The 24,662-nt window shown below is 44.4% G+C and overlaps 1 protein-coding gene and 1 long non-coding RNA gene across 13 annotated transcripts in view; one reads left to right on the plus strand and one right to left on the minus strand.

Annotated features, from left to right (window-relative positions):
- Nucleotides 1–18,077, minus strand: part of OPTN (optineurin) — a 39,227-nt gene extending 21,150 nt beyond the window's left edge. For 4 of the 12 annotated variants that reach the window (XM_086334342.1, XM_086334337.1, XM_086334341.1 and 1 more), the window contains exons 1-6: nt 17,969–18,077; nt 11,334–11,510; nt 9,385–9,587; nt 4,950–5,132; nt 2,641–2,714; nt 722–856 (exon numbers count right to left, since the gene is read on the minus strand). In XM_086334342.1, coding sequence (XP_086190468.1) covers nt 722–856; nt 2,641–2,714; nt 4,950–5,132; nt 9,385–9,587; nt 11,334–11,499 — 761 coding nt within the window. In that variant the 5' untranslated portion in view covers nt 11,500–11,510; nt 17,969–18,077. Of the gene's footprint in view, nt 1–721; nt 857–2,640; nt 2,715–4,949; nt 5,133–9,384; nt 9,588–11,333; nt 11,560–14,086; nt 14,178–17,538; nt 17,731–17,884 lie in introns of those variants that run through there. The other 8 variants (XM_086334344.1, XM_086334339.1, XM_086334343.1 and 5 more) reach the window with 4 other exon arrangements.
- Nucleotides 4,364–5,479, plus strand: LOC147361033 (uncharacterized). Its single transcript, XR_015139653.1, has 2 exons — nt 4,364–4,576; nt 4,703–5,479. It is a non-coding gene; the product is annotated as an uncharacterized LOC147361033 (long non-coding RNA).
- Nucleotides 18,078–24,662: the final 6,585 nt, after the last annotated feature.

Raw genomic sequence — 24,662 nt, forward strand, 5'->3', positions numbered from 1 at the left:
TCATGGGATCCAGGCCCATCACTTCATGGCAAATATATGGGGAAACAGTGGAAACAGTGTCAGACTTTATTTTTTGGGGGGCTCCAAAATCACTGCAGATAGTGATAGCAGCCATGAAATTAAAAGACGCTTACTCCTTGGAAGGAAAGTTATGACCAACCTAGATAGCATATTGAAAAGCAGAGATATTACTTTGCCAACAAAGTTCCGCATAGTCAAGGCTATGGTTTTTCCAGTAGTCATGTATGAATGTGAGAGTTGGACTGTGAAGAAAGCTGAGCACGGAAGAATTGATGCTTTTGAACTGTGGTGTTGGAGAAGACCCTTGAGAGTCCCTTGGACTGCAAGGAGATCCAACCAGTCCATCCTAAAGGAGATCTGTTCTGGGTGTTCACTGGAAGAACTGATGTTGAAGCTGAAACTCCAATACTTTGGCCATCTGATGTGAAGAGCTGACTCATTTGAAAAGACCCTGATGCTGGGAGGGATTGGGGGCAGGAGGAGAAGGGGACGACAGAGGATGAGATGGTTGGATGGCATCACCGACTCAATAGACATGAGTTTGGATAAACTCTGGGAGTTGGGATGGACAGGGAGGCCTGGTGTGCTGCGGTTCAAGGGTTGCAAAGAGTCGGACACGATTGAGCGACTGAACTGAACTGAAAGCCATTAAAAAAGCAATGTATGCATTTTCCATGTTGCTTATTTCCTTCCTTATTACCTTTCTTTGGCTTCCTTGAGGGCAACTTCAAGTCTCTCCACCTTCTGGTTTCCTTCCCTTAGACAATGCAGGAGCTGGCTCACAGTTAATTCCTCAAACTCCACATAATTCCTGGTACCTTCTGCAGATTTGCTCCTGCATCAGGACAGCAGAAAGGTTAAAAGGTTTCAAGAGAATATGAAAATGTCGGAGTCTAAGGATATTACTGGAACTAGTTAAAAAGAACAGCTTTCCAGAACATTCTCCAGTTAATTCTCATTTACAGACCAAACACAGCTGGCCTGGTGACAACCAGCGTCTGGGTCCTCCACGCTGTCCGGGGAAGGAGTGAGGCTGATGAGTAGGCTGACCTTACTCCGCACATGCTCACTCCCTCCACGTGGTCACAGTGTCCACGGCACCAGACCCCAGGACCCACAGAGCCAGTGGAGCAGACGGAGCCCCGGTTTCGGAGCCCTGCTTTCCTAGAGGACTCATTTCCAAGAAGACCACAGTCACACATGTGCTGCCTGTGGTGACATGCAGACCACTGGTCTTCCTCCAGCTTGACAGAAAACACCATATTCTCAAGTCAGGAGAAGAAAAAGCATTTTTGTTTTTGGTTTCTAATAACTAGAGCACAGAAATGTAGGCCCTGTTGGTATGTCGAATATATTTCTTGACTTCAAACTCAGATTAAATCAAGAGGCAGTCAATGATGAAGAAAACCACGGCCATCACTGCAGTAACTAAACATTCTGGAAAGCTACACTGATGCTAATAGCAGCTATGCCTTCAGTAACCTACCCAAGTTCACACATCTAACAAAGAGCCAGGATTCAGGATTCAGTCCCAGTTCCCATCACCAAAGCTCAAACTCCAACCCCAGAGATCAATCTCTGACTCCTTAAAATACTTTCAAACAAGGTAAAGAAGCTGTTATTAAAACACAGCTGTGTGGTTTAAAAGAAGAAGTAGTATTCACACAGCTATACATGGAGAGGAAGTGGCTTAGAAATTTCAAACACAGCTTTCTTCCTTCCCACCACTTTCAGGAAAGTCTTCTGATATTAAAAAGGCAATACGGGGGGCAGGGATAGTTATTTCTAACTAAAAAAGGGAGTAACTTTCATTTCTGCCAACTGCCCTGTTTGGTGAAAGAAATCTAATCCTGATATGCTTATAAAAAAAACATTTTTATAAGTCTATTCATCAAATTATAGAAAAAAGATATTAAAAGTCTCTGAAGGAAGAGATGCTTAGGGAAATTTCAGGTAAATCTTCTTAAGCAGATTCATACAGTAGTAACCTGCTTACAGGGGATGAGCTAATAGTACATTCTAGGTCACAGCTACTTGTAAGAGACTCAGGTGCCCAGATCCCCTGTCATCGCCTCCTTAAGGTCCCCCTACAATTTAAGATAGCTGTCTACTAGGCACAAGTCTACTGAAGACTCCCCAGGTAAGATATCTTGGCACTTTCAAAAAAACAGCAATCACCCAGAGCAACAACAGTCATTGTGATGGAAGACTATCCTATATTAGTCACTTTGCCTTGTACTTGGGAATGAACAGGGAAGCGAAAAAGGAAACATTGCCCTTATCAGCGGGGCAGCCTGGTCCGGGGCAGACTGCACTCATAAACACATTAGGAAACATGGGTCTCTTAACTGAGGAAAAAGCTCATTTTCACTTCTCACCTGATGGAGAGTGGCGAGGGGTTAGTTAGCCTACCAAGGCACCAAACATAGTTTTTATTCTCTACCAGTGGGCTGCAACAATAAATATGAATAGCATTCAAACTGAACATTCTGGAAAGGCCCCAGTGTAAATCAGTAAGTGGCTTTTTCAGCCCACCATGTTTGGCCTCTCAAGGGTGAGCCCAAAGTGACAAGACTGCCCAGCGTGCCTGTCTGACAGCCCGACTCTGTCTTCACGTACGTGTCAACGGAATCAGTTCTTGTGGGCCCAGGACTTGTCTTGATTTCTTTTGCTGCCACAGCTGCTTCGCCCTCCTGTAAAAGCAGAAATGACAGAGGTTTAACATAGCATGCCGGTAAGACAAATTCTCCAGCAAAAGAGAAAAAAGGCGAAAGATCAAGAATTTGGATGACACATAACCCAAGGAATCTACCAAACACAGAAATGTGAGATGCTTCAGTTCAGCCACTCAAATGGAATGGTTTAAGTTTATCCTTCCCTCAACCTGCATGCCCAGTCAGGATTATAAATATCCAGACGAAGACGAGAAGGCCGGGCTCCTCTCATTCAGCACAGTCATCCTGACCCTGCATACAGGAAAGCTGATCTCCTCTCTCTCTCATTGGCAGTTCCCTTCTCTACAAGTTAAGGTCACACACAGCTAATGACAATTCCACATACTTTTCCCACACACTCCTTCAAAATGCAAAATGTGGGACTTCCCTGGTGGTCTAGTGGTTAAGAATCTACCTGCCAGTGCAGGACATGGGTTCAATCCCTGGTCCGGAAAAATTCCACATGTTGCAGAGCAACTGGGCACAAGTACCACAACCCCTGAGCTCATGCACCTACAGCTTATGATCCTCAACAAGAGAAGCCACGGCAATGAGAAGACTAGCTCCCACTCGCTGCAATTAGAGAAAACCCGTGCACAGCCACAAAGACCCAGAGCAGCCAGAAATAAACGAATAAATCTTTAAAAATAAAAAAATAAAATGCAAAATGCTAGAACTTGCTGGAGCCACTTTGGAAAGAAGGCTGTCTTCTGTGGGCAAGGCTCACAGAGCAAAAGGCTGGCTCCCATTTGAAATTCATCTGCTTTTGGGGCCACTTAGGGAGCAGTGGGGGCTAAGACCACTTCAACGATTTGCAAGACATTTCTAGTCCAGTGAGCTAGTGGAAAAATACAGGGGTGGTTTTAGATAATTCTGTATGCGCACACTGTTTCTAAGTCTTGGGCAGTGTTTTTCTGTTCATAGGAGCAAGGCAAGAAAAACATATTTACACTAGAAATAACTGTCACTCATCAGTGAGGGAGAACATTATGGTAACCATGCACCCCAAAGAAAGAAGCCTCATTTGGAAACTTCTGATACGCTCCTTGGACTTCCTGAATTTTATCAGCTATTTGCAGAAGGTGAAAGCTCTTTGATCAACGTTTTCATAATCTTTGCTCGTGTGCAGAATGAGTGCTCTGACACGGTACTTCCTGATTAGTATTTTCTCTTGACTTCAGCCCCTATTCATCTAAAATTTCTGAGAGGCATGGGTGGCAGGGTTATTAACAGCCATTTTTCACTTCTGTTCATCTTTAGTGCAGCAAATAAATGAGAAAGTAAAGAGAGTCATGCTCATATCCAGAGTCAGACATATCCAGTAGTTGAGCTTTTTGTAAGGTGCACTTCACCCCGCCTCACCCCCACTTGTCTACATGTAGGGTTTTCTCTTCTAGAGACACAGTTAAGCTCTCTTCCTGTATCAGACGTGTGCTCTGACGAAGCTGGACCAACTGTACAGTGAAGGACTGGACTTTCCTGTGCTTGTCTCCCTCAATCTGTATTCCATTTTTTTTTTCTAGTAGCAGAGAAGGAGGTTTCCCTTCTAGCAGGACTGCCCACACACCAGCTACCCGCTGACACATGCTTCCCATCAGAACAGGCCAGCCTGTGCTGCCACGCCCAGCTTGCTTCATTTGGGGCTGGACATAAAAGCCAGTCAGACAATGCTGGCTTCAGAATCTGTTCTCAGCGCTTCCCTAGCAGCTGCTGTTGGAGGGGAGGGAGAAGCCGGGTATTCCCTGGGGCTACGACCAGAGCACCTCTGCTCTTGCTTTTCTCCACTTCTTATTTTTAATATTCCTCATAAGACTTTGCCTGAAAAGAGGGTTCTATGATTAGTAAGTGGCGAGCCTTTTGATTTTACTGCATCTGATCATGATTCTGCTTACCTAAGTGAAATGCTGAACACAGCTTTGGAACCTGGGCTGAACAAGTTTATACCCTTTTTTTTTTTTTAATTTTAGGTCAGCTAAATTATTCAGGATGTACTGGGGAAAAAAAGGACTATCTCTTCAGTCATAAAAGGTAATCAGTATTTTCCATTTCAGCTGTGATAGCCACAAGTATGATGTTTTATATTTATGCTGACTACGCTGAAATTTCCCCACTGTTTGGCTTTCCCATGTTGAAAGGAAGCGGTGATATTTCTAGCAGTTGTCCAGGTGAGGTTTTGTAACTTGCTTAAGACAAAACCAAAACCAATACACTTACAGCCATCCTGATTTCAACAAAGGAGTCTTCAGAGGAGCCGCTTGAGTTCAGCTTGAGTTGCAATTCAGACACGATGCCCAGCAGATCTGCCTTTTCAGCTTGGAGGCGTGCCACCTGGGTCTTCAGCTGTTCCACTTCTTGTTCCACTTCTGCCTTGGGGACCTTGGGGTCCCCAATGATGTCCTGGAAACAATGTGGAGCAAAGTGAACGAATGAATCAAGCCAAGGACTCAGCCATCAGACTCACGTGCCTCTATACCTACTGGTAAGACAGCTGTGCTTTACAGTAGGGAATTCTAGTTTTTCCTCAGCAATATATTTTGACATACCATTTAAAATGGAAAAATTTACTTTGTTGTGTGCAAATAATAGGAAGTTAAAATAAACTCAAACAAGGAACGTTTCCTCAACATGCTGAAAGAAATCATCTGATTATCATGAAAATAACCAACGAGACTTTGGCAATGGTTGACTAGTAAACTGCAGCCCCAAATCCCAGAAAATAAAGATAAAGAACTGCCACAACTCAACCTCTTGCTTTTTTCCTTTTTCTCCTTCTACCCCCTCTCTCCTCATACTTGTCATTTCTCCTTAGAAGCCAAAGCATGAAGGGCACGACAGTACAGTGATAGCAAAACACAATGAAAGGTCCAGAATCCTCCCAGGCATGTAGGTTGGTTGTTACAATATTCTATGCTGGTGCTTTAAGGTTGCTAAAGGTAAATCTGTTGAGAAAGAAGAAAACTGAAAATTCAGAGGCTGGTACCAAGCGTGGAAAATTAATTTTGGCCTCTATAAACATTAATGGGCTTCCCTTGATAAACTAATAAACATTAATATTTTCCTAATATCGAGTACCTGTTGTGTTCATCCTGTTGCAATTACCACATATGACAAAGTCATAAAAGAAAGAGCCTGCTGACATGTGTTGTTTTTACTTGGGAGAAGGGAGAACAGACTCTAGTCTGCACTCTGCTAATCAGAGCATGTGTTGCCTTGAGCAGATTCCCTAAATGTCTTGGCTTCAGTTTTCTTGGATCAGAAAGACTTGGTACCATGTGGTCTCTGTGGTCTCATCCAGCTGTGACCTTCTTGGCCTCCTGATTTCTTCCCTCACGGTTCTTATGGACATGGCACCACCAGAAATATGTATACTTGAGATTACCAGAGGACTGCAACATTGAAAATTCACCCACCCACTCACACACACACATACATACACACACACACACACAAACACCCTCTGACAGATTTCATAAGGAATGGTAAACAGGCCCAAAGGCTCATAGTAGAACCAAAAAATTATCAGAAAGGCATGTGTATAAACCATAAACCAGCTAGTCTGTGATGTGTTAAGAGAGTGAGGGCTAGGTAGTAATTGGCACATGGAAGTACCCCTCACACCAGTGGAATCGCGCTCTGCCTTCATCTGGACCATCCCCTTGCTAGGAAACTCTCACAGGCTTTAGGAAAAAGTAACTCATAAAACTGAAGAGTTAGGTCTGCAAGGAAAAGTTCAAAGCTTGTGCAATCTCTCCTGATAATGATTCAGACCACAGAAATATACATTTAAAGGCATAAAAATGAAAAAAAGGAAAAGTACTGCCTAAGCTGGAACCAGGAAGCAAGCAGGGAAGGGGAAGACCATGCCCTGTGAGAAACCTTCACATCCACCCTCTTGACCTTCCTGAGGACACTGAGTGGAATGGACTTCTAAAAACCATCTTTCCACAAAGGAAGGAAATAGAGTTTTAAACAAGTGTCTGAGGACCAGGGATATAAGGCGATGACTCTTGAGTCTCAGAAGTCAGGTTAATTTTCTTTTTTCCAATTGTGTGGATCTCTTCTTTATCCTTGGGCTTCCCTGGTGGCTCAGACAGTAAAGAATCTGCCTGCAATGCAGGAGACGCGTATTTGATTCCCATGAATCAATCAGGGATCAGGAAGATCCCCTGGAGAAGGGAATGGCAACCCACTCCAGTATTCTTGGGTGGAGAATTCCATGGAGCCTGGCCAGATAGAGGAGCTTACAGTGCATGGGGTTGCAAAGAGTCGGATACTGCTGAACGACTAACACTTAATTATCCTTGGGAAATTATGGATCTGCAAAACACCTTGTGAGGTGACACTTAAAATTTCTCTTCATTTCACTGTTAAGGCTCTGTCCATCATCTTCCTGGACGAAACTTCCAGGGTTAATGTTCTCTGGGATCTCAAGCCCAACTAAATTATTTCTGTCTTTCATCACTTTTTGAGCACTTAGCATTGATTAGCCTTCGGGAAACAACAATTTCCCTTTTTCTGTGCTTCTATTGTCTTGGAAATGTGCCCAGGCTGATATGTCATCTTATAATACAAAACAAGTCTAATGACCTTTGCCTGGCAATCTGTAGTTAACAGTCAAAAAGGATTCTTTAGACATATGTATACCTATTGTGGCTTCCCAGTTGGCACTAGTGATAAAGAACCTGGCTGTCAGTGCAGGAGATGTAAAAGATGTGGCTTCAATCCCTGGGGAAGATCCTCTGGAGAAGGAAATAGCAACCCACTCCAGTACTCTTGCCTACAGAATTCCATGGACAGAGGAGCCTGGCGAGCTACAGTCCACAGGGTCGCAAAGAGTCGGACAGGACTGAAGTGACTTCAGTTCAATTCAGTCGCTCAGTCGTGTCCGACTCGTTGCGACCCCATGGACTGCAGCACATCAGGCTTCCCTGTCCATCACCAACTCCTGGAGCTTGCTCAAACTCATGGCCATCGAGTCGGTGACTTACCACCGCACAAACCTATGGCTGATTCATACTGATGTATGCCAGAAACTAATACAATATTGTAAAGAAATTGTCCTTCAATTAAAAATAAATGGGAAAAAAAAAAAAAGGATTCTTTAGGGATCACCATGATGTCTGTGAAAAGTGAAGTCAATCAGTCATTTCCGACTCTTTGCGACCGCATGGACTATAGCCTACCAGGCTTCTCTGTCCATGGGATTTTCCAGGCAAGAGTACCGGCTGCTGCTAAGTCACTTCAGTCATGTCCAACTCTGTGCGACCCCATAGACGGCAGCCCACCAGGCTCCCCCGTTCCTGAGATTCTCCAGGCAAGAACACTAGAGTGGGTTGCCATTTCCTTCTCCAATGCATGAAAGTGAAAAGTGAAAATGAAAGCACTCAGTGGTGTCCGACTCTTAGCGACCCCATGGACTGCAGCCTACCAGGCTCCGCTGTCCATGGGATTTTACAGGCAAGAGTACTGGAGTGGTTGCCATTGCCTTCTCCAGGGGATTTTCCCGACCCAGGGATGGAACCCCGGTCTCCTGCATTGCAGGCAGATGCTTTACCCTCTGAGCCACCGGGTCTGTAATACAGTGAAATCAAGACAGAATCAGTCATATCTCAGCCTCACCCTGAGGACTGAAGGGCAGATCTCAGTGGAAACTCCCTGCTCCCTTCCCTGTGCCTCACAGAACACAGGGGCAACCCTAATGGCTTGAGGGGGTAGGGGAGGGGTGTCTGCAGAAGCAGCAGCAAAGACAGGTCAGCGTGAGTGAGTGAGTAAGTGAGAGGTCTTGAGAGCCTCAGTAAATCAGGAAGATGAGAGGCTAAATTACAAATAAACACCTCAAGTGGTCCATGAAACAAAAATTGAAAGAGAGGTGGGAGGGGCAAGTGGGGGCCTGGGAGGCACAGCTTGCGGAGAAAAAAACTGATGACCAAGGGTTTTGAAGAATCCTCAGTGTCTCTTTGTCCCAAGGACTCATTTCTGAGTCCTGCCTATAGTTTGCTTCAGCGGATCTTCTACACTGAAAGAAGCTGTCCAGAGCTCCAGCTTCCGATCTCAACTTCTTCCAATATCGGGACCTTTCTGGAAAACCTACAGGACTTTTCATTCACATCTTTGATACCCGTTCTCAAGGGTATCAAAGCACATTTCTCAGGTTCTTTGAGTTAGTGGAAACGTGGCAACCTTACAGCCTCATATCACACAATAATATTTGTCAAACCATTTTTCAAAAGTAAATGTAAAACACAAAGTAAGGAATCTATTGTAGATGGAGAGAAAGGACAAGGTCAGTAAGTGAAAATTCTGAGTGACAGATTTTAAAAATGTAATTCTATATCAAGGACTAAAGACCAACATTTGAATGGTTCCAGGCAGAGGTCTTTCTGTACTATGTATAACGAATACAAAATATTGATTTATAACCATAACACTCTTTTGACTATAATCAATAAAGTCAAAGTTTGACCCATTTCTTTTCTTCACCAGAGATTACACACGACCCTTAAAATTGCAACCAATCTTCTCATCACTCTTCTTTCAAGATAATGCAAGCATCTAGCCGGAACTGTGAGTTTTGATCTCGAAGTCTAGACAGGTAAGATCCCACTGCAAATATGAACATGATAAAATTACAACTGATCAATCCACTCACCTCGAATGCCCTTTCAGTTTTCCCTGTTAGCGTTCCGAGTTCTTGCTTCAGTTTTTCATTTTCAAGGCTCAGTGCCGTTAAACGCTCTTTGGCTTCTTTGCTCTGAGTCTCAAAATAAAGGCGTTCTTCCTTCTGCTTCTCTGTCCAAGCTGAAAGCTCCTCAAATCGCCCTTTCATAGCTTGATTATTTAGCTTCATGGCTTCTGCATGGGGTTTAGAGGGAGAGTGTTAAAACACCAAGGGACGGAACTTGGGGTCATGAAGAGAACCTCCCCATAGGTCACCTCACCACATAGCTGTGAACCTCAAAATGCCAGGGTTGGCCTGGGCTCCAGGGTCAGCTGGAAAGACTACATAGCAAAAAAAAATGAGTAGTTTCTGCTTTCAAACAGGACTAGGAGGTCTAATGTCACCGACTGCCCTCAAGAGTCTCAAGAATATAAAACTGATTTTATTGATTTATTTTAACAAAATGCCTATTAATAACTAGCTAGACTGAGGTCCATACTCCTGGATTCCAACACTGGTTCTGCCAAAAGCCATGGCTGGAGATATTAGAATCCTTTCTCTTAAGGTAATATTTAGGACTAATTCTGTAATAATAGCAGCCTTTTTATTTTTCCTTTTAAATTTAGGGCTAAATGTCATTCTGCCATTTCCCAGAAATACATAATTTTATTCTTACCTGTATCCAAAAGTAAACAATAGGAATAGCTTTAGCCTTGCTGTTGTTTAGTCACTAAGTCACGTCCAACTCTTTTGCTACTCAAAGGACTATAGCCTGCCAGGCTTCTCTATCCATGGGATTCTCCAGGCAAGAATACTGGAGTGGGTTGCCATTCCCTTCTCCAGGGGATCGTCCTGACCCAGGGATCAAACCCACGTCTCCTGCATTGGCAGGCGGATTCTTTACCACTGAGCCACCTGGGAAGCAGTTTTAGTCTTACTGAGAGCTAGTCCTGAGAAACGCTGGACTGGAAGAAATACAAGCTGGAATCAAGACTGCCGAAAGAAATATCAATAACCTCAGATATGCAGATGACACCACCCTTATGGCAGAAAGTGAAGGGGAACTAAAGAGCCTCTTGATGAAAGTGAAAGTGGAGAGTGAAAAAGTTGGCTTAAAGCTCAACATTCAGAAAACGAACATCATGGCATCCGGTCCCATCACTTCATGGGAAATAGATGGGGAAACAGTGTCAGACTTTATTTGTTTGGGCTCCAAAATCACTGCAGATGGCGACTGCAGCCATGAAATTAAAAGACGCTTACTCCTTGGAAGGAAAGTTATGACCAACCTAGATAGCATATTCAAAAGCAGAGACATTACTTTGCCAACAAAGGTCCGGCTAGTCAAGGCTATGGTTTTTCCTGTGGTCATGTATGGATGTGAGAGTTGGACTGTGAAGAAGGCTGAGTGCCGAAGAATTGATGCTTTTGAACTGCGGTGTTGGAAAAGACTCTTGAGAGTCCCTTGGACTGCAAGGAGATCCAACCAGTCCATTCTGAAGGAGATCAGCCCTGGGATTTCTTTGGAAGGAATGATGCTAAAGCTGAAACTCCAGTACTTTGGCCACCTCATGTGAAGAGTTGACTCATTGGAAGGGACTCTGATGCTGGGAGGGATTGGGGGCAGGAGGAGAAGGGGATGACAGAGGATGAGATGGCTGGATGGCATCACTGACTTGATGGACATGAGTCTCAGTGAACTCCGGGAGCTGGTGATGAACAGGAAGGCCGGGCATGCTGTGATTCATGGGGTCGCAAAGAGCTGGACACGACTGAGCGACTGAACTGAACTGAACTGAACTGAAGAGCTAGTCCTGTGCTCTATCTCTCCCCAGGGAACCAGGTGCAGAGAAAGGGATTCACGTACAAGCTATTACCAAAGGACTGTGTTCCCAAAGGCCGCGGGTGAATGGAGAAACATGGGGTTAGGTTTCACTTACCTTTCAGCTGATGGTTCTCGATTAGAAGCTCTCTCATCTGCTGCAGCAGCTCATGTGGGGTGAACGTGTCCAGGTTTGGGTGAGCCAGATTGGGGGGTCCATTTCCTGTGGTTTCACTGGGGCTGTCCCCCTTCTCAGTCAGGCAGCTAAGTGGTTGGTGGGACATGGTAGCAGTTCCTATAGAAAAATCACAAACTGAAAATATAACCATCTCCCTCTGCATTGGGTCCCCAGGAGTCCACAAACCCATGTGCAAGTCCTAAGAAGTATTCTAGAAGGGGCTGACTTTCTTTCCCATTACATTTTGAGCAAGCTTGATTCTTCCATTCAAACAAGAAAGATACATCCTTGCTTCAGTCTGTATGTACATGTCTGTGCATAAGAATATATAAAGGAGTACAGTGAGGAGGTGGATGATGGAGGAGGAAGAGATGGGAATAATATCAAGATGGTAAGAAATCCTAATATGAAGTGTTCAAGAGGGTTTCTGTGTATGTATTTGTAGATGTGGGCAAAGTATTATGAAGTTGATTTTTTCCCAGAAAAATGTTTTAAGCTCAAATCTCCATATTTTGGGTGAACTATGGTATATGAATTATATCTCAATAATTAACTGTTACAGAATCTCCATATTTTATTTCTCATATTTTTGGCTAAGAGGAAGGGGAGAACTAACATATTTCAGATAATTACTATGTGCTCAATCATCACACCAGAGTGTCAAGGTCTAATCCTCACTAAAACTCAACTAGATGGGTATTTCCTGGGTGACAGAGCTGAATTCATGGAGCTCATCCAAGGTCACTTAATGAAAGGCACAATCGAGCATTAAGGATGATTCTAAAACCCAGCCCTGTCATACAATGAAGGTACCACTGAATATCTAGGCTTTCATAGTTTACTTTTGCAAATCACGCTAAAAAGACTAAGAAAATCTTGCTTAGTTGTTGCATATTCTGAGACTATTTTAAGCATATAATTTGTAAAGGGGTCACTGTGGCCACAAATAAAATGCAGGGTTGGTTGCTCAGCCGTGTCTGACTCTCTGCGACCCCAGGGACAGTAGCCTGCCAGGCTCCTCTGTCCATGTGATTCTCCAGGCAAGACTACTGGAGTGTGTATGCCCTTCCCATAAATAAGATAGATGGGTATATCCCAACTGTATTTCTGTATGGCCTACCACACCTCAGCAAGCACAGAAATCAAAGACTGTGGGCAAATGTTTTCATTTCCACATTTCACAAAGATGATGATTCGTCTTTTCATGAGGCACTGCAGGGTCACTGGAAGCTGAGGGGAGAGAAGTGCTCTCTTATCTAGCACTGTATCATAACCTCTGGGTGTGTGCTCTAGATGAGCGTGTGAGGCTGCCCCATTCAACTTACCCAAAGTTCAGATTCTACCTCATCCATCCATCCTGCACTACCAGCAATCTTAAACAAATAACTAAGGCTTCCAGAAGCCTTTTTCTTCCTACTTCTTAGCAATGAATTGCTTACAAACAGGTTACTTACTACTAACTTACATTGTCACTGTGTCCCAAGAACCACATCCTTGTAAATAGCTCCCACACGTGCCAAAGGAACCTGGCACTGCTGGCAGGAGGGCCAAGTACAAACGACTGTTTCTCTAAGAAACTACCAGGGACACTTTGGTTATGGTTTTTGTTAAGTTCCTCAATGTGTGAGGGGAGAAGCTGGGGAAAGTACCAGCTATTAGTGCTCGTACGTGAATGCAACGAACCCTCGGAGGGCAGAGCACTGCTTCTTCCCCACTCTGGCAGGAGGCAATTCCTGGGCTCTCTGGAGCCCTCCCAGAACTGAGAGCCTACTGATCTGCTCTCGGTCTAAAGGCACCTATAGGATTAGAGACAGTGCAAGATACCTGTAGGATTAGAGACGGTGCCACTGCTGAGGGGAGAGCGGGCCCTGGCACTGACGGCCTGCTGACTTCTCTAGAGCAGCCAGCACAGGAAAGGCATCCTTGGAATTCTTTAATGAGGATGGCGATTCTATGAAGTGTTAAACATGGATAAAGCATTCTAAGTCTTTTGAAAGCAGCTGTGTTTTACATATCCTGATTATTAAGAAAGAGGTACACTGCCGAAGTGTGCTGTTTCTTGGCATGAGGTGACCAGAAGAGACTACTTTTGTTTTCCCCAATAAAATTATTTGGGTTATTTTGCATAAAATAATTTGGATGATAATAATTTGGAAAAAGCCAGTTTCTGGCTTTCCATAAAACTCACTTTTTCACAGAACTATGCTGGAGCTGAAATTTCATAAAAATGGGTTTTTACTAAATAAAAAGTGCTCCTATCTATTTTGCAGAGAATTCTAAATACCTGACAAAGGCAAAATCCTTGTAACATGTTTTATTCACTTGTCAATATTTATTTCCTCAAATTTTCAAGGATTAGACTATACTTTTCAAAAGTAAAAGGAAACATTTAACAGATTAAAAAAAAGTATCTAAAGCAGAGGGAAAGATGAGGGGAGGGGATGCATGAACAGAAGGGAGGAGAGAGGAGGGAAGGGAAGGGGAAGAAGTACGGTTCCTTTAGATACTTTTCATCCTTGACTTTTTGTTATATCTCCACCAAGACTTGAGATACAACCATAACAATTAAAACCAGTTCTGCTTACCAACTTTCTGGTTGCCCAGGTTTTAATAGAGCATGAGGAAAAAAAACAAAACAAAAAACAGAGTTATAATAAGGGAGACAATACAAAAATAAACTGGAAGACACTAACCAGATGTGTGACCTTGAGAAGACCTCCTGTGATGGTTTACTGACTTGTCTAGCAAATGATGATCATTATGGTTGCTTTTGGCTCAAAAGAGCTGTAAAAAGTATTTTTAAGGTTCTATCAAGATCATGGTCTAGTTCCCACTGTTCTACACATATATCCCAGTACCCTCATGGTCATGCTACCCTCTCTCACTAATACAAATGCCTGTCCCAATTATAGTGAATTCTTTGTTATGCAGCATTGCTAGAAAAAAATTATTTGGTTATTTAAACATCATAGCAATAAGAAGTTAGCATAAATGCCAAACATAAGCATATAAATACTGTAACCAAACTTTTGCTAAAAGCAATTTAATTGATTTTTGGTGACTCAAAGTGCATTTTATGATTTTAAATATTTGAGGGGCCATCATTAGAAGCTGTCACAATACAGTGTATATGTGTGATGTCTACTTGTAGAATGCCAGGTAGAGAAAGCTGAATTCTCTAAATGTTTAGCATCCCCTTGAACTATTTTCAATTGAGAAAATGCAGATAGGATTAAATCCTTAAATCCTTACACACAAACATCCTTAAAGGTAATGGAAACTGGACCTAAGCCATTTACTGCAAGGTTCTGCCTGCTTAGTAACTGAATTTCTCATAAAAACCCAACCAATCTGAATCAGAAATGCATCATTTCTAGGCAGAAGGGTGAATTAATAATTAAGCATGGATATGTCAAGATTTCACCAATGAGGAAGAATGGGAACCACCTGGAAGGTGGAAATCAAAAGCAAAATCTCTAGATTTTATTGCCAGATTCGCTATTTGAATTCCTGATTATAATAATCCTTCTTAATTCCAGAGGTCAAGTAATTATAGCAGTGACTTGGCTTTGTAGGCATGAGCTTGAATTGCATTCCTGAGTCAGTCTTAAAAATGACCCTGCCCAACTTCTTATTTGATGCAAGAATGTCCTGCTGGTTTCCATGGCAGATGGGCATATAGACCAGGCTTGAATGACTTCAACGACAGAAGAAATAGGCACATGACCTTAGCAGGCAACTGCCCATTCTATTCCAGGATGGCTGGTGACTGCCAGAGTCATTTTGTATCCAACAAAAATCTGCCTTATACTGACTTCCACCCACTGGACTTTGGACTAGCAAGAATAATACAGAATAAACCCATGCCCTTACCCTGGTGTGGCTGATTCTCTGAATTTGCTAAGTACTCCCAGGTTTACCCCTCACACGCAAAAATTAGTTTTAAACAGTGAAAACCTATTTCCTGACCGTAGAGAATAGTTGGCTATTGGCAGATTCTGGCTTGGCTTTTCAAGGGGATTGAGTAACATTCTAAGATTGCACCAACAAAATTCTTCACAATCCTGGAAAAAGAACTCAAAGTACACATCCTATTACGGGGCAAAAGAGGCCTTACCTTTTATGCCAGAAATGGCAGTCTGACTTTTGGACATACAGAAAATGGAAAAAGACTTAGCCTCATCTACCAGGGCAGGAGCTACACTTGATGACTCCTATTTCCTCTTCCCGCGAATCTAAAGGGTCACCCAGTCCTGTCACTCCCACTTCCTCTCAATCTCCACCAGCTTAGGTCAGGTTCTCTTGTCTTATCTGGCCTACAGCAATGTTGTCTTCCATAGAGGAAAGGGCTTTTGTCTATTCTGTTCATTGCACTGTCTCTAGCACCCAGAACATTCCTAGAAACATATGGGGGTTCAACAAATAGATGCTGATCAATTTACATAGCTTCCTCCATTGTCTGACTCATCTCTTTCCATTGCAGCCCCAGTACCTCCATGGTTTCTTCCCCAGCATAAGAGCATCCTCCTACTTTTACCCTTCCCATATAGACAGAGCTCCAGCTCCCGAGCAAAACAAACACGGCTTTTCAGAGTCTGGCCCCCACTTACCCACCAGTACCATCTCCTGTCACCAACACCACTCATGCCTGGGGCACATTAAAGAGTTCACAGTTTCTGGCCTTCTTTTGCTTTTCTATCCTTCCTCGAGATGCCTAGACTTGCTATTACCCTGGCAAACGTCTACTGGACAGTTTAACGTCCAGCTCAAATAGCTGTCTTATGTAAAAAGACCTACACTTTCCTCTGAGTACCCAGTAGTGCTTTATGTATTTCAGTCGCTTGGTTCTTTTATGCAAAGTACTATATTATCCCATGCCAGTCAACTTTCCCATCAAACCTAAGTCAAGGTGTTTATTGTTCCTAGAGACTGACACACCGAGAGCAGGCTCTCAGTAAACATTTGTTGAAATCAAATGAAACTATCAAGTTATGAGGTAAAAGCCTTACACTAGTAAAACACTTTCTGCTCAGTAGGCAACAAATCCAATATAACTAGTATTACGAGTTTTTCCTACAGTTTTTCAATGGCACTCATTTCCAGATTCTTGAACTAAACTTATTTTGAAAATTACTATTTTAAAAACATCACTACAAAGGTATCTGGGCGTCATTTCATAACACATATTTCATCACTCAACCCATATATACATATGTCAAAATGAAAAAGAAAACTTAATTTTTTTTCTGAGTGAAACAGATTTTATTTTCAAAACACAGTTTAATTTCCCTCTTTTCCTTTGAATTTACTATTCCATAAATTCCAAAGAACATACCAAACACTCCAAGTCTTTATAAAATTCAGAAAGAGTGAGGCTGGGAGAAGAGAAGACACCTGTGCCTCTACCTAAGGTGGGGGATCGCATGGGAAGGTAAAACAATGACCAGTTCCTTTCAAAAATACAGTCTGATTTTGTTTTGTTTTGTTTTGTTTTTTTTGGTGTTTAGTCAGAGTCCACAGCATAATATGCAACTTGTGGTCAATTACCAAAAAAGAAAAAAAAAAATACTACACCTGGCCAGTCCCTTCCAAACTGGGCCTATCTTGGAGTTGGGGGAGGTGGCCAGGGCCCCCTTGCTCTTCTCTCCTTCAGTCAAGGAGCAAGCATGAAAGGTTCTTCTGTTAATAATTGTTTAGGATTTCCCAGGCAAGGATACTGGAGTGGGTTACCATTTCCTTCCCCAGAAACCTGCATCTCCTGCATTGCAGGAGATTCTTTACCACGGAGCCACCACGGAAACCCATTGCTAATAGTGACGCTTGCTTAACCAGATCGATCCTAGGCTTTTGATGTTCAAAGTTTCGGTTTCCCACTTCAACCTTACGCAGTTCTGTGGCACATAATTTCCAACAACAGTTTTCCTGGAGGAGGAAGGAGCCTAGCTGGAACCTGAGTTACATTTTCTCTTAGTGATGCTTACTGCCTACTGCTTACACAACAGAAACAACCCCTCTGAGGTTCTCGCCTCAGCAAATATTCATATTCTCTACGTACGTATCTATACCTACACAAACACACACACAAGCCCCCCCCAGACACAACGGTTTATGAAGATTCCTTTCAGCTGTTCAGTAATCCCATCACCTTAGAGAGCGGCCACTGGCTCTTCAGTGTACTGGGTCTTCTCGTGGAGCTAGATTTTACGTCTCTCGAAGGTGTGTCCTTAACCCCTTCTCTTATAATGAAGAACCGGCTGTATAATCATCCCCAATCTGCGGAAGCGTGTCACCCTTAAACCACCTTCATGACCTACAGAGGAAGTCACCTGCGGCCAGCCTGGTGGGTAAAAAAGGGGGAAGGGCACTTTGGGATGGACGCCCCTGCTGCCCTTTGGCACCAGGTCAAGATCGCCAGGGCCTGGAAACCCTCCTAGCAAGCGCCGCCGTCCCACTGGAGGAGACGCCCCACCCCTCGCCACCCATGTCCCTACCGGCTCCGGGTCGCAGGGTAGGGGGCTTCGGAACAGCTTCCAGGGCGGAAAGGGAGACCCTGCCCGCCCCCCGCCCTAGCTCACCGGCGCCCGGGCTGCGGCCTCCCTCGGGTCACTGCTTCCTCGGCATGATGCCCGCTGGGAGAGGGCTCCGGACCCAGAGGCAGACGCCAAGCAGGAGACCCGCCGGGGCAGCGGCGGGGGTTGGGGAGCTTTAGGTTGATTTGCGGCCTCGCGACCCCGCCCAGCGCTGCTCAGCTGACCGCCGCGCCAGCCTACTCATCTCCACCCGGGAATTTCCCAGGCCCCGCCCCTCAGGCCCTGCCCCTCAGGCCCCGCCCTTCGGTAGGCCAACCCCGTAGGCCCCGCCCCAGCGCTCCGCCCCTCCTTTTTCCTCCATCAGCCGGTGGTCAAGGCCCCGAGCCGGGTTAATGCGGACTGCGCCAAGGTGTTAGTGTGACGGCCGTGAAGGACGGGGTTAATTAAAGCAAACTGTTAAGTAAATGAAGTGTGAGCAATCGGTCGTCGTCGAAGAAAGTCCTTTTAGAAGTCGAGCCACAGGGGGTCGCTGCATCCCACAGAAAGAGGGAGATGAACCCTCAGTCTCTTGTTAAAGGGCTTACATTTAGATACAGTTAATTGAGCACGCACTGCTTTCCACCCGGTTTTGCCCTTGAAACAGACTTTTAATTAAAAACACAGAGCCAGCAGGATTTTTCTGAGGCTTTTGTTGCCGGGGAACAGGCCAACCGTTGACACACAGAGGCTTCAAATGCTCCAGACAGGTGGGATTCCTGGATTAACCTGGATTGTATCTGAAAAGCAGTGGTACTGATTTACTGAACTAGAGGAGGGTGGATGCCTCTGGACACGACAGAGTGAAATGGGAGGAAACAAGACACAGAAAGAGGGAGAGCCGCCCTGGTTTGCAAACTAAACACTGCAAGAAGGGATTAGCAAGGGCGCAGACACAGGCGTCTGATCCCAAGGTCAGGGTCTGGGCCAAGCCAGTGCGGCCGGTTCTCCCGGTAATAGGCCCCCGGTGTAAGATAAGAAAACAAAAATTAAGGGAGAGAGGGCCTAGGGGCAGGTTTGTGCCGAAGACCAAGAAGGACATCACAAGAGAGAACTTAATTTATGAATGAAGTGGCTGACGCCGCTTAAATCAGCGGGATACCAAGCACATTGATGCACATCGAAGCTGCTCTCTGGTTAGAAACGAAAAAAAAAAAAACCCAGACAAAAAAACCCCTACACACAACCCTAATCCAAATAGAAAAAAGGGAAACGCGCCCTCTCCTGGTATCCTGAAGGATTCAACTCCTCTATTTAGAGATTCAACTCCTCTATTTAGACGGCCTGCTCCAGGCCAGCTCTTCTTACCCGGCCCTTAACACCATCCTGAGATTTAACCTCCTGCTCAAGGTAGAAAGAAAGTAAAGTCGCTCCGTCGTGTCAGACTCTTTGAGACCATGTGGACTGTAGCCTACCAGGCCCCTCCGTACATGGGATTCTCCAGGCAAGAATACTAGAGTGGGTTGCCATTCCCGTCTCCAGGGGATCTTTCTGACCCAGGGATTGAACCCAGTCTCCCACATTGCAGGCAGATGCTTTACCCTCTGAGCTACCAGAGAAGCCCACTCAAGGTAGAGAGGACAAGCAAATCAGGGCCTGCCCCACACCCAGTTCCAGACAGTCCCTCCTGGGCTTGTTAGGGGCAAGTCAACTCTGCTGCCTTACTTCCATTATTTTAAATAGAATCCATCTGCAATGCAGGAATCCCAGGTTTGATCCCTGGGTGAGGAAGATCCCTTGGAGAAGGAAATGGCAACCCACTCCAGTATTCTTGCCAGGAAAATCCATGGACAAAAGGAGCCTGGTGGGCTACTGTCCATGGGCTCCCAAAAAGTCCACACAACTTGGCAACTAAACCACCAAGGAGAGAGAAAATGAGTATCAGAGAATCTAATACTCATTAGAGGGGCAGGGAGGAGATGGGATGGGTGGGGAATGGCTGGTGGGGGTCGGTGTTATACACAAGACTGTCCCTAGTTGTGGAGTGCGAAGGTTGGGAGTGGATGAGTTTGTGGTAGGAAAACTGATCAGAACCACTTGTTTCAGAAACACTGAGCATTCCCACCACATCATAGTTGTGTGACCCTGGACAAGCTACCTAATCTTGCTGTGCTTCATTCTCTTTATCTGTAAAATGGGGCCTCTAACACAGATCCTAAATTCCAAAGATCTCAGAATTCAATGCCTTCCCCAGTTCTTTTGGTGGCAAAACTGACCCAAACTAATGTAAAGTTACTGTCTATATTTGCACCACTTGATATGATTGTTTCATTGAAGGCACCTTATTTAGTTTGTATGAGATCTGTTTTGGAGCCTCTTGGGGAAATTATGTTTTGTAAATTACATGCACCTTATTACCTTGTAAAGTCCAAAAAATTCTGGGTTCAGGAACAGCTTGTGCCAAGGGCTTTAAATAAAGGATTTGGATACACAGAGCTTACTGCCTAATGTCACTGTGAGGATTAAGAGATAATACATGTAAAACACTAAGAACCATGCCTGATGCACAATGTGAGTTGCTATTCTTACTGCTGGGGTTAGAACCAACTCTGTTTCTTAGCCTAAGTAGTTCAGAGGGGTGCCTCCTTCCTCTCTCATGCTTCTGTAAGTAGATAGAATCTAAGTGCAGCTAAGAAAACTGAAATTATGATATGCTTTCCGCTGTTCACTGATGTGGTTTTGTGGTAGGTGAATGCAAAGCAGTGTGGTAGACTATTTAGCGAGATACTCATCTGTTTCATGCTTTCGGTGCCCCTCCTTTTTTTTTTTTTTGAGAAGGCAGCTAATCACTTTGTTTTTCCTGTCATAGGAGTGTTTGCAAGATCAACCTTTCTCTTGTCTTTAGAGAAAGCCCAACCCCAGTAAATACATCATCTACCCCAGGTGTCCTGGAGGTAGAGTGCAGAGAACCCAGGTGGGGGGGGGGGGGGGCTTTCATGGCAGTTGAGAGGAAGAGTGAGTCCCCCAGAGTGGGAGTTGGGTGGAGGCTGGTCGTCTCCTGAGCATCAAAGAGTGACGCCTCAACCTCTACACTATTCGGACCATAGCCAGCTCTGGGAGTGACACAACTGATGAGGCATCTGTTGGACCCTGGAAACTGGGTCCACAGTTCACAGTCTGGGTCACAGCTTCAGCTGAAACTGGGTCACAGCTTCAGCAGGCTCTGGAATCCAGGCTTGTTACTGGAAATAACAGAGTGACCTGCCTTCTCCTTAGTAGAAGCTTTACGGTAGATGGTGAGGGTACCAGCATCAATGGGCTGATCAAGTTAACGTGGGCTAAAGAATAACTGGCCTGAACTCCAGTGTATACCAAAAGCCCTCTTGGATTGTTCCATGACCCCATGAAAGGAGAGCCTTCACTCAAGGCCTCCAAGATGTTCAAGAGTGGATTTTCCTACACTCCTACAGGGCCAGGACTGGCTGGAGAGGAAGTAAAGATATATTATATTTTAATGCACATCTGAGCTAGTGGTAGAAAAATATACACACTTGGGAACCAGATCCAAAGACTATCTAAATTATGATCTCCCTATACCATGATTCCATATATATGAAATGTCAAGAAAGGGGTAGCATAGACACAAAGCAGACTTGTGGTTGCCTGGGGCTGGGAGTAGCTTTGACTGCAAATGAGCTTGAGGAGATTTTGAAGAGTTGATGGAAATATTCTAAAACTGGGTTGATGAATGCAAAGATTGGTAATGAGGATTGCACAGCTCTATTAGAATAAACATGATTGAATTGTACACTTACAATGGGTGAATTTTAAGGCATGTAATCCTAAAGGAAATCAACCCTGAATACTCATTGGAAGGACTGATGCTGAAGCTGAAACTCCAATACTTTGGCCACCTGATGCAAAAAGCCAACTCATTGAAAATACCCTCATGCTGGGAAAGATTGAAGGCAGGAGGAGAAGGGGCGACAGAGGATGAGATGGTTGGATGGCATCATTGACTCAATGAACATGAGTTTGAGCAGACTCTATGAGATAGTGAAGGACAAGGAAGCCTGCTGTGCTGCAGTCCATGGGGTCGCAGAGTCGGACATAAGAGACTGAACAATAACAAGTTATATCTTAACACAGCTGCAAAAATAGCGCCAAGGGAATTCTTTGGTGATCCAGTGGTTAGGACTCTGATTTCACTGCTGAGGGCTTGAGTTGGGTCCCTGGTTGGGGGAACTAAGATCCCACAGCTGTGTGGTGTGGCCAAAAACAAATGAAAAAACAACCCACCGAAAATAATGCCAGAAGTAAATCATCGTGCTGTCTGGTAAAGTGTATACCCCTTCTGCTGTTGGGCCAGCATTGTAATGGCCACATCAGTCATCTACTGTGTAACTGAGCTGAGTCTGCGTTTTGTTTGAGCTTTAGTTAGATTCAGTTCACCATTGGCTCCAAATATTCTGAGAATGAGTTCCTCAAAAAGTTCAACAGAATTAGCACGTGACCCAACAATTCCACTCCCAGGTATATACCCTGAAGAACTGGAAACAGGGATTCAAACAAGTGCATGTAAATGCCTCTAATAGGTTGCTTTCCTCTTATTGATACCTGGCATTGCAGTGTCTCCCAGGATGAGAAGTGAGGCTTCTGTTCATCAGAGCATCCTCAGACAAGCATCTGGATACCAAGGCCAATGGCTCTGCTTTTGAAGAGCCACAGCAAGTGTGTGTGTGGGGGGGGGTCTACACTTCCTTCCTCTCTTTTGCCTCACAGCTCTAAACTTTGAAATAGTCAACTCCCTGGGAAGAAGCTGAGGGTTTATCTTTTAGATGATCTTCAGTCCTCTGTGAACACTGAATAAGAAGACCATAGTTCAGTTCAGTTCAGTTGCTCAGTCGTGTCTGACTCTTTGCGACCCCATGGACTGCAGCATGCCAGGCTTCTCTGTCCATCATCAACTCCTGGAGCTTGCTCAAACTCGTGTCCATCGAGTTAGTGATGCCATCCAACCATATTGTTCTCTGTTGTCCTCTTTTCCTCCTGCCTTCAATCTTTCCCAGCATCAGGGTCTTTTCCAATGAGTCAGTTCTTCACATGAGGTGGCCAAAGTATTGGAGTTTCAGCTTCAGCATCAGTCTTTCCAATGAATGCTGCTGCTGCTGCTGCTGCTAAGTCACTTTCAGTCGTGTCCAACTCTGTGCGACCCCAGAGACAGCAGCCCAACAGGCTCCCCTGTCTCTGGGATTCTCCAGGCAAGAACACTGGAGTGGGTTGCCATTTCCTTCTCCAATGCATAAAAGTGAAAAGTGAAAGTGAAGTCGCTCAGTTGTGTCCGACTCCTAGCAACCCCACGGGCTGCAGCCTACCAGGCTCCTCAGTCCATGGGATTTTCCAGGCAAGAGTACTGGAGTGGGGTGCCATTGCCTTCTCCATTCCAATGAATATTCAGGACTTATTTCCTTTAGGATTGACTGGTTTGATCTCCTTGCAGTCCAAGGGCCTTGAAGAGTCTTCTTCAACACTGATGAAGAAGATCATTGATGTTCAAAATGTTCATCATTGAACATTTTGAACTGTGTTCATCAACATGATGAATCTTGATGCTCAAAAGCATCAATTCTTTGGCACTCAGCTATCTTTATAGTCCAACTCTCACATCCATACATGGGTACTGGAAAAGCCATAGCTTTGACTAGATGGACCTTTGCTGGCAAAGTAATGTCTCTGCTTTTTAATATGCTGTCCTTGTCTAACTCAGTGAAACTATGAGCCATGCTGTGTAGGGCCACCCAAGACAGACTGGTCATAGTGGAGAGTTCTGACAAAACGGGGTCCACTGGAGAAGGGAATGGCAAACCACTTGAGTATTCTTGCTTTGAGAACCCCATGAACAATATGAAAAGGCAGAAAGATATGACACTGAAAGATGAACTCCCCAGGTCAATAGGTGCCCAATATTCTACTGGAGAAAAGTGGAGAAATAACTCCAGAAATAATGAAGAGACAGAGCCAAAGTGAAAACAGTACCCAGTTGTGGATGTGACTGGTGATGGTCTGCTGCTGCAAAGAACAATATTGCATAGGCACCTGGAATGTTAGGTACATGATCATAGTAATACTACTTATTAATTACTTCCTACTTCTTCTCGTTGTGTAAACACAGAAGCTGTCATAGTCCTTGCCATTTGATTTTCAAATTCTTGTTTCTTCATTTTGCTGTAAAGCTGCTAAGAATTCCTGGTGCAAATTTTTCTTGTTAAAGTATTAATTACCCATCACAGTTGATGGGGGCTTCCTTTGTAGCTCAGTCAGTAAAGAATTGGCCTGCAATGCAGGAGCCTGCCTGCAGAATCCACCTGCAATGCAGGAGACTCCAGTTCAATTCCTGGGTCAGGAGGACCCCCTGGAGAAAGAAATGGCAACCCACTCCAGTATTCTTGCCTGAGAAATCCCATGGACAGAGAAGCCAGGTAGGCTACAGTTTATGGGGTCACAAGAGTTGGACACAACTTAGCAACTAAACCATTACAGTTGATTTGGGAAAACAGTCACTATGAGATGCCACAATTCTTTGTAGTGGTCTGAAAAGCATTCCTGTTTTCTTTGTCTGCCTTAGTGAGAAATGGCCTTGGTATCTCATTTTCTAGACAGTTTTTTGCTTTTGATTAAGTAATTCATCTGTCAGTATTGAAGGACATGATTTTTCTTGTTCTTATCTCCCTTATTTTTTCCAAAACAAGATGTCTTACTTCTC

The sequence above is a fragment of the Bos grunniens genome, chromosome 13, assembly GCF_055505025.1.
Source record: "Bos grunniens cultivar Pamir isolate PY7600 chromosome 13, Bosgru_T2T1.0, whole genome shotgun sequence".
Classification (NCBI taxonomy): Eukaryota; Metazoa; Chordata; class Mammalia; order Artiodactyla; family Bovidae; genus Bos; species Bos grunniens.